General features: G+C 47.2%; 1 protein-coding gene across 1 annotated transcript in view; it reads right to left on the minus strand.

Annotated features, from left to right (window-relative positions):
- Positions 1 to 9,555, minus strand: part of DST (dystonin) — a 391,490-nt gene extending 381,935 nt beyond the window's left edge. The window contains exon 1 of the mRNA XM_066604043.1: positions 9,454 to 9,555. Coding sequence (XP_066460140.1) covers positions 9,454 to 9,550 — 97 coding nt within the window. The 5' untranslated portion in view covers positions 9,551 to 9,555. The remainder of the gene's footprint in view (positions 1 to 9,453) is intronic.
- Positions 9,556 to 10,403: the final 848 nt, after the last annotated feature.

Consider the following 10,403-nt stretch of genomic DNA (forward strand, 5'->3'; position numbering starts at 1 on the left):
CTGAGGCAGGTCTTCACTAAGCAGGCTGTTAAAACACAGTATAATGCAATACCATAGCATTGCATTATACTGTGTAAGTGACTAAATAATCTGAAGTTTAGGTCCCTTATGGGGACTAGTGAAGAAAAAAAGGATTAGAATAAAAAAAGAGACTAAAGATTTTTAAATCATGAAAAAAAAATATTAAGACGTTAAAAAAAACAACAAAACTTAAAGATACAATGGCAGAATTGCACTTTTTTTGGTCACACTGCCTCGAGGAAACATTGAATAAAAAGATAGCAAGCTTGATCTGCAAATGTACCCAGCATAGCAGGAATCTCTCCTCCCTCGCAGACGTGCGGTATTCCCTAAGGGCTCACATCTACCAGCGTTTTTTTTAACGCTATGATCTCGCTGCGTTTTTTTAACACAATGGTTAATGGGACTTTCTAATGTTAAAAACGTATCACAAGTTTGTGCTTTGCAATTTTTGTGCGATGCGCTTTTAACATTAGAAAGTCCCATTGACAATCGGGTGAAAAAAACGCAGCGATATCACGTGAAAAAAAAAGGCAAGAAAAACGCAAGTGTGCAGGAGCCCTAAGAGAACGCTCCGTACTCCTGCCTCAAAATGCCTGTTGGAAGTTGGCAAGTTTGAATTTGTGCACACACTTTATATAAGTACCGTATATTCCGGCGTATAAGGCGACTCCCCAACTGTCGCCTTATACGCCGGGAATACGGTGTAAAAAAAAAAAAAAAGAAAAGCAGTACTCCCCTCCCCCAGCGTTCTGCGGTGCTGCTGCAGGCTGTCGCTCCCTCCTCGTCCCCGACAGAGCATTGCTTTCTGGATGCAGAGCTTGAAATCCCCGCCTCCAGTAAGCTAATGCTGTGATTGGCTAACTCACGTGGCGTCAGCCAATCAATGACATCATTGAATGGATGTGATTGGTCAACTCACCCGGCGTCAGCCAATCACAGCCATTCAATGATGACATTGAATGGCTGTGATTGGCTGACACCGCGTGAGTTAGCCAATCACAGCATTAGCTTTCTGAAGGCGGGGATTTCAAGCCCCGCATCCGGAAAGCAATGCTCTGTCGGGGACGAGGAGGGAGCGACAGCCTGCAGCAGCGCCGCAGAATGCCGGGGGAGGAGAGTACTGCTTTTTTTTTTTTTTTGACACCTTTTTTTTTGTATACCCAGCGTATAAGACAACTCCCGACTGCAGAGCAGATTTTTCAGGGTTAAAAGGTCGTCTGATACGCCAGAATATATGGTATTAGTATGTATGTCATCAAATATACAATATGTTAGGTTATTTGATGGCAGTATTGCTTTAGCAATACAGTGATTGATACTATTTGGTATTATTTGGGCAATATTACGATTAATTATCAGTATTCACCAAGGTATGATGGTATTATCGAATTATCAATGAAAGACAATATTATTTACTATATTATGACGGTAGCAGTTCAGCATTGGACAGTTGAAGTATAAGCACATGGTATGATCGAACAATGTATGGGGAAATTATCTGATTTAATGTTGCATCGGGGCCATAGGTATGATTGCTTCTGTATACAAATCCACAGTTTTGGTCCGATTTGAGTGAAATTTTGCATAAGTGTTCTTCAGCACAAGGCAACGAATACTGGCGTAATACAAAAAAAAAAAAAAAAAACTCACTGACTTCCCCTGTCATTGTGTTGCCAATAGCAACCAAACAGAAATAGAAACAGCTGTATGTACATGGAGTCTGGCTTTGCTTTTAATTCCCAGTCATTGTTACAAGGCTTGTATAAAAAGTCTGACTTTGGCTTGAAGGAATGCTGCTTTACAATAGGTGGAACTGTGGAGGATTTATTCCATCTCCCTTATTTGCATATTACCCAGAGGAGCGTGCATGGCCATTTGAGTCTCCTCACTCACCGTCTAGGTGCTCTCCCTGAGAAAAAAAAGCATTTCTGACCCCCAACAGCAACCAGTCACAGGTCAGCTTTCATTTCTGATGTAAAATAAACACTGTGCTGTGATTGGTTGCTATGGGCAAGACAGATTTTCTTTTTGACAGCTTTCATATTGCCAATAGTAACCAGTAATAAGATTTATTCTATTTTTTTTTTAATCAAATTTTTGATGAACGAATGATTTGGGAACACTGCAAAATGGCGTAGTAACATCAGTAATTATGTGGAAGGAAATAACTTTATACATGGGTATATCACAGAATCATATATATCAACAGACAGGCATTCTGGTGCCTGAAACGAGGGAAAACATTGGAAGTAGGATATAGGTGTTCATTCCTGATACATTAAGGGGTAAAGTGGGCTGGGAGCCAGAGAGAGGTCCAGGGAGAGACCTGGACACTCAAAAGCCTGATCGTGGGCCTCAGGAAAGTTGGGTGAAGCATTCCTGAGGAAAGCGGTGTGAGACCTGGACTAAGGAGAACTGCATGAAGTTGCCCCAGAGAGTGGGTGAGAAACACAGCTGGACTGTTTATTAAACCCTGACTTAGGGCTAATGCCTACGGCCAGAAATCTGCGGCGTTACACCGAAGGGCTCCTTCCCATGGACGGAGCCCGCAGCTATTAGGTTCTTTTGAACCTAATAGCACAATGCTTACGGTGCAGAATTCCACCGCGGAATTCCGCACCGTGAAATCACCCGTCCTCACCCGCGGCATGCTCTATTTGTTGCGGGTGCACGCGCGGACGGCTTCCATTGCAGTCAATGGAAGCCGTCCGTTACGGTATCTTCCACTGTAGCACAGCGGAAGATAGCGTGAAACCGCTTCCCAGCCTACCGCAGTCGCGTCATATGACGCAGCCGGCGCGTCATGTGACGCTGTGGGCGTGTCAGATGACGCGGACGTCGCGTCACATGAAGCTACGGCGCGTCACGCGCTCTATTGCGCATGCGCGCCGAAGCGTCATGCAGGACCTGCGACGCCGGATCCGCAGGTAAGTATTGGGGTCTCTGGGGGGGTGCCGTGACGGGCTCCACCGCGGAATTCCGCAGCGGAGCCCGTCACGGCCGTGTGAAGCCGGCCTAGTAGTGCAATGCTCACGCTGTGAAATTCCACAGCGTGAAATAACCCGCATGTTCTATTTGCCGCGAGAATACGTGCAGCCAGCCATCTTGCTATACTTCTGCTGCGGTGTGCGGTGTGTGCGTGCGTGTGCGCGCGTGTGTGTGTGTGTGTGTGTGTGTGTGTGTCAGTTAAAGGGTGAAGTTGTGGCTGGAGTGTATATCTCCCTCCCAGGCTTTTAGTCTGGGCAGGGTGGCGGTCCTGTCCACAACTTCACCCTGGCTCCCAGGAAGCGCAGCTGCAGGCACTGGTCCTGTTAAGGGAGCATAAGGCAGGGTTCACACAGGGCGGATTCCCGTCGGAAATCTCGCGGTTTGGCCGCAGCAAAAAACGCGAGATTTCCACCGGGAGAACTGCCGCGGTTTAAGCCGCAGCGACTTTGAAGCGGCCCGGCCGCTTGCTTTTCCGTTGTGGTCGGCGTTCCCATAGAGGAGAGCGCAGCCGCGACGAAAATAAACAAAAAAGGAAAGGTAAATAGACATGCTGCATCTTCTGAATACGCAGCTGCGGCGGCCGCGGTTTCAGACGGATTTACCGCAGCAGATTGGCCACCCCGTGTGGACGAGATTTCTGAGAAATCTCGTCCACATGGCTGGCTAATCCCGAGATTAGCGGCCGTGGGCGGCTTTGCCGCGGCAAATCCACCCTGTGTGAACCCAGCCTAAAAGGCTGCAGCTCCAGGAAGTCAGGGCCTGACAGCCTCGAGAGACATACAGTCTAACAGCCTGAGGGCGCCCACCCACTGGCGATTTTTTTCCCTGCGAAATTCGCAGCATTTTTTTCTCTGCAGGGGTCTATGGGACTTGTAATGTTAAAATCGCGATCGCGCAAAATCGCGATTTCGCGGTAAATTGCGATTTTGCGCGATCGCGATTTTAACATTACAAGTCCCATAGACCACTGCAGAGAAAAAATGCTGCGAATTTCGCAGGGAAAAAAATCGCCAGTGGGTGGGCGCCCTGAGGAGGAATTTACCTGAGCACCCTGCGTGGTGCAGCATTGCATTTTGCTCTTTACTTTGTGTTGCATTTCCTTTGTTGCCTGGAGCATAATAAAAACTGAAGTAAGTTTTTGCACATTTGGAGTCCAGGGTGTCTTTGCCACCCCACCCCCTGAAAGAACTTGCTACAATATATACACACACTCTTAATGGCTTCAACAAAAATTTAGATTCAGCTCATCAATACAGGATGATCAGGCAATCATAAGCCATGTGTGAAGCCTCCTAAAATATTGGCCTTTCAATAAGAAGTGTCCAACCGTACATACTAGTAGGGTGAGAGCGGACACAGATCTACAGTAGTTGTACATCTACTTCACTGAGGGCTGAGAAACATTCTGTAGGGAAATGCAAGGATACAACAATTACCAGATGTATAAGAGGAACATAACCTATACAGTAAATGATAGGTATGGCCCATTCTGCACCTGTCCATAAAGTAACGTGTATGGCCGGTTTATGGGCCATGGCCGCCTTCACCAGCAATTTTATTTTATTTTTTGTTCCAATGCATTTAGAATAAAAACATGAAACCCCTTTGCAAATACAGGTCACTCAAATCCTGATGTGGCTATACAGCGGTTATGTAGACATATGTGTTATTCACGTTAACACACTACAAAAAAGAAAAAAAACTGCAGTGCGCGATCCTCCGGTCATACCCCTTTTCTGTCCACTACTTAGCAAGCAGTAGGTGACAGATGGAAAAGGCAGGAATAAGTTACAGGGGGTTTATTTACTGTCTGTTTCCAGGGAGACACATGGCTCTGTAGAGGCGCTGTAGACACAAGACGGTAGTGCATTTTTTAAAGCAGACTTAAAAGTTGTATTTTTCTTTACATTAGGCACAATGAAGTCATAACTAAATGGTTGTGCAGATGTGCCTACTGTAAGGAATCAAGTATATTGAGAAATCCTAAAATCATGCAATGTTATTAAAAGCACCCAGTAGCCGACACCTCACTGGTCCCTAGTAATGTTTACATATAAGACCGCTCAATACTTGAGAAGGATGTTGTATGGGATTAGCAGGCTGATGAGGTCACCTTTATATAATGTAAGCATCTCTACAAACTCCAGTGATGTCATACTATAGGGACGTCGTTAAAGAACGCCAGAAGTCTGTGGAAACCTATATAACTTAATGTGTTTCCCAGCCATCCACTGTTCCCTGCCAGGTGCAATATTACTGTAAGCAAATAGACGAGGATACCTTATACGCCAGCCGTATTAATACATGTCAAGAGACCAACAAGTAGTCCAGTTACCACGGGCTTTCCATACTCTCAGCAATTCATTACAGGGGAACAAGTTAAGGCTTTTATTGGCAGCACTTTTTCCACTAATGAAAAGTGAATGATGGGTTGTTAGCAGGTACCATTCATATCCCCTTTATTACACGCAAGGTGGGATTAAATGGCTGTGTTATTTGGATGTGCAATACTATATAGATATAGGGATGGAACAGAATGCCTTACATCTTATTTTCCAGCTCTGAGCACTTTTCCATGGATATTAAAGGGGTTTTCCAAGTTACGTTTTATTTTACATTACAGCTGGCCCAAAAGTAATAACCCAGACTATAGTCTTTCATCCCCGCAGCTCCAGCACCGCACTTCTGTTCTCCATGTTTACAAGCTGCAGTCTGATTGGCTGGAGCAGCCTTTAATGTCCCACTGGCAGGGAAAACGGAGGTGCGGTGGGCACCCAGGATGGAAGAGTATAGTCTAGTATATTATTTTTGGGCATGGCCAGCTGTATTTAGATAAAATTAACTTGGAGAACCCCTTTAAGAGATACTCAGTAAACTGTACTTGGTCTAGTTCCATCTCATGATGCTGAATATTACTGCACTTATTGTATGCCGCATTCATGAAGCTCTGATTTAGAGGGTTGCCATTATTGGCGGAGGCCAAGGCTCATTTTCAACTTCATTTCAGACAGAGAACAAAAGATTTCCTGTGAACTAAAAGACCATTTTTGTACTCTTTAGTCTGCAGTTCAGTAGAGTTACATTTCATACAGTAAGGTCATCAACAGAAAGGCAGTGACTATACAACAGTGTGTGGCCATCCTTCATTAGTGGCATCCACGGCTGACCTTAGGTTGGTTGGTGACCTATGCAGTACATTCTACGAATGCTCCTTCCTTTATGGTGTAACGCATACTGCAGAAGTTACATAATAGTATAGCCTCAGTCAATAGCCAATGAGATGTAGATGCGTCCTGTACAGCTACATTTCCATAAGAGTGTGATCAATGCAAAAGACCTGGGCGCACCAATACAAGTGAAAGCTACTGGCGCCCCCTGCAGAAGTGTCAGGTGATATGTATGCCCTGTGTGGCTACAAACGACACTAAGCCTTAAAGATGCCCATACATGCTGAAAAGCTCTCAGCCAAACATTATTCCCCCCCCCCCAAACTTCGCCAAACACAAACACTTTGGGGGAAAGCATTCATGTATTTCATGGAGACAGTGGAGAAAACTACAGCCAAACAGCTCTGGTGGCAAGTTGTCTTCAAGGAGTGCAAGAGAACCAAATGCTGAAGATCAACACATCCAATCCTTCCTTCACCAACATCCTCAGTCGGTGAAAAGTAGGAAAGCCTCCGTAAGCATTCAAGAGTCATCCAGTCTCACCGAAAGCAGCGGGTTCAGGTGATCTTTGTCTAATGAGTATTGGGTGTTATCCTAAAATAGACTTTTAGCACCTATCCGTAGGGTAGGTGGTAAAAGCCTGATCAGTGGAGATCTCACAACTGAGACCCTGAGAACAGGGGTCCCGTGTCCCCCTCATCACAGGCTTGCTGCACCCTCCGTCCCACAAGGTGATGTCCACTGCTCCATTGAAGCTGACATGTACATTTGGTGCCACTCATGGAAATAGCAGAGTACAAGGGTATAGCGAGCCCTCAGTGAAAAGGAGAGGAGCTACAAGCCCCCTGGTCTTGGGATTTTTGGCCCTGTAAAGCACCACCCTTTCTGGTCCAAAGACCACATGATCATAGTAAACCACTCCCAAGGGTGTCCTAAAAATCAAATAGACATTTATCACCTATCCATAGAATAGGTGATAAAAGTCTGATTGAGGGGGAGTGGGGGGGTCTCACCGCTGAGACCACCAACAATCCCAAGAAGGGGGGTTCCCATGTACACCTCTTCTCCTCAGTCAGATCACTGCACCCCGACAGTGAGGAGGACATTGAAGGTTAGTGGCAGATGCATGTGCACAGTGATAAAAAGAGGAGGACATTGAACTCTTGTTCTTGGGATCAACAGGGGGTCTCAGTAGTGAGACCCTCCCTGATCAGACTTATCACCTGTCCTATGGCTTTTACTATTGATGACCTATCCTCAGGATAGGTTATCCATCAACAGTTGATCAGGGGTCCGCCATTCAGGATCCCCAACAATTAGTTGATCCTCCGGCTTGCTGCCAATGCAGCGAAGCCAGACGTCTTCATTGATGGTCAGGGCTAGAAGTGTAATAGAAGGGCTTCACTACCATTGAAATCAATGGGAACAAGGTCTTCTATTACACTTCCAACTCTGACAGCAGTGAGGAGCCAGAAATGTAATGGAAGGCATTACTCCCATTGATTTTGATGAGAGCAAAACACTTCTATTACATTTCCGGGCCAGACCACTGATGAGAACGTCTGGCTCCGCATCACTGACAGTGGGCCAGAGGATCAGCTAATCAGATGGGATTCAGAGTGGAGGATCCCCACCAATCAACTATTGAGAACCTATAATTATCATCTTTATTTGTATAGCGCCAACTTATCCCGCAGCGCTTTATCCTGACAATAGCTTATCAATAGTACATTCCCAAAATAAATACCCCTCTAAGGCTGGTCCTGTGACTGGCTATGACCGAGCTGAATTCTGGTGCACAGCACTTGTGTAGCCCGTATTTTATTGTAGCCCTATGTTCTATTTAACTATTCGCGTAAGGCGTATGTCCTACATAAGACCAAAGCCGTCTACATATAGAGATGAAAGGCTGCTCACAAGTACAGAACATGACCACAATTGCAGCAGATAACTCAGATGAGAGCCGTCCTGAATGTTTCATCAGACCATTTGCCCTGAACATCAATCATTTACATAGCCGGCTACAATCACAGCGCTCTTCCTAGGAAAATTCACTTAGCAGCAAAAAGGGAAATGGAACAAGTGGCCAATTATCGTCAAATGCAACAAAAGTAACCAATGTGGCCAAGAAAAATATATTATGTATGTCAAAATAATTATCAGCACAGGCGCTCGTTGTCAGTCCCATCCCCCCATTAGCTATACACCAAAGCCTGGCATGGCGGAACCCCTCTGCCCTATATAGGCAGGGATGTGTTTTGTTACAGTAGCTGTGTATGGCAGTACACAACACAATGTAACAATGTAGCAGACTTCTGGTTACATGTGTCCATTCAACACAAACAAGGACCTGTAGAACAACAGATTAGCAATACCCCAGATTAAAGGATCTCAAACTGCCCTTTCTTAACCTGCACCAGGATTGCTTCTTCTGGGGGTTAAATCAGGAAAAATGATGGTAACCAAGGGACTAAATGGAAGCCACCTGACCTCCAGGCTGAGCAATGGGCTTGGGGTAATATCTAATAGATTCAGCCCCAGTAGCTTCATCGCCCACCAGTGCTTCTCGTGCCCTGTAACCAACGACCAATCACGTGACTTCTGCCATGTGATAGGGTGTGGTATGGGGGGGGGGCACCTGCCAGGCATAGATTCAAAACGATGGGTGCTACACAATGCAATGCATGATACAATGTTGTGCGCAGAAATTAGCTAAAAAGTTACAATGTGCCCGTCTCTTTTTAAGACATCAAGTTCGACGCATTTCATTTTCCAATCCTTTGCAGGGAAGAAAAGCTCATCCTAAGCAAAGTAGGAGATAAGGTGAGTGTAATCCCCCCGGAGTGACGGCATTAGCCACACTGGCAACGATAACAAGGGCAGGGTCTTTACCGAGCGGCAATCTGATTAACGGGTTCTTGGCATAAAGGCAATTAGCGGCTGGTCACTGCTTCTGCCTCTCCTAAGACTATAATGGCATTACATGGCCTGGACATATATATAGCTTGGCATCACGCCGACATGCCATCTGCGATCTGCTGTGCCCGGGAGCAGAGGGGCATCATCTTTTACAGGGGGGTGACAAATGGCAGTGCCAGTACCAATACCACACTTCCAGGTACCAATCACCCTGGCAGCAGCAGCACTTGTATGTAGGGCAGCGCCTTCTCATTGTGCCTGCTGCGGAGATGTGCGAGCGGCTGCCTGATCTGCAGTAAGTGACACCGGCTGCCTGCGGCTATTCTCGGCGCCCCCTCCTCCCGGCCGCCCGTACCTTTATATCTCTCCAGCACGTCCTCATAGGCCTGCAGGTATTCCTGCTCCTCGCTGCGGCGCTGCGGGGACGAGGCACTCGCCATGTAATAAGCCATAGCCGAGCTCCGCGCACCGGCTCCGGCCACCACCAGTACAGACAATCCGAGCAGTGAGGGGCGGGGGGCCGCGCTGGGAACGCCCCGTCTGTCCCTTCACTCCGCCCGCACACACTGACCAGGGTCTCAGCTGTCACCGCACTTCTCCGGCTCTCACTGACAGGCCGGGCTGCGCATGGACTGGGCGGTGTCCGGGCATTACACAGCTCTTCTCAAATCACCCCCCCAAGTCTCGAGAGTGATGGTACCGCCCACTGCTATAAAATATGAGAGATGAGCGTGAGCCCTCAGTGGAGCATCAGCAGCTCCGGTCACCCCGCGGACAGCGCGCCGCATCACTAGGGGCTAATACCGGAAAGCTATATACTGCCCTGCAGCACATAACACACGGCACAATGTGAGCCCATGGTGGTCACTGGCCACAGGGCTGGTATTCTGTATGTGAGGGGCACATCGCACTGAGCCCACCAAGGGGCTTCCAACAGACCACCGCTCAGAGGCTTCCTGCGGTGACAGGAAGAAGCCACTGAGGGCTCCTCTAGCTTATGGGCCTTCCCAACTGTGACCCCTATGCTTGCACCACATATAGACCCCAATCATTGCAGCTTGGGCAGAACCACCATAAAGATGGCCATAGCACCGACATACTATCTCCTTATCGGCCCCACTCAGGTATTTCCTAGTTATGTGGCTCCAGGAAAGCTGGGTCACCGCCAGTAACAGCCGCTCCCAACCAGTATAGTCGTCCCTCAGCTGGGTGTCCAGCCTGGGAAATACCTCCCAAGCATCACAGGTGCAGTGCCAGGGGGCAGCGTCAATGCCACACATGCCAAGAGCAGCGCCTCATGCAGTA

This window comes from Eleutherodactylus coqui, chromosome 1 (genome assembly GCF_035609145.1).
Source record: "Eleutherodactylus coqui strain aEleCoq1 chromosome 1, aEleCoq1.hap1, whole genome shotgun sequence".
In the NCBI taxonomy this organism is placed as follows: domain Eukaryota; kingdom Metazoa; phylum Chordata; class Amphibia; order Anura; family Eleutherodactylidae; genus Eleutherodactylus; species Eleutherodactylus coqui.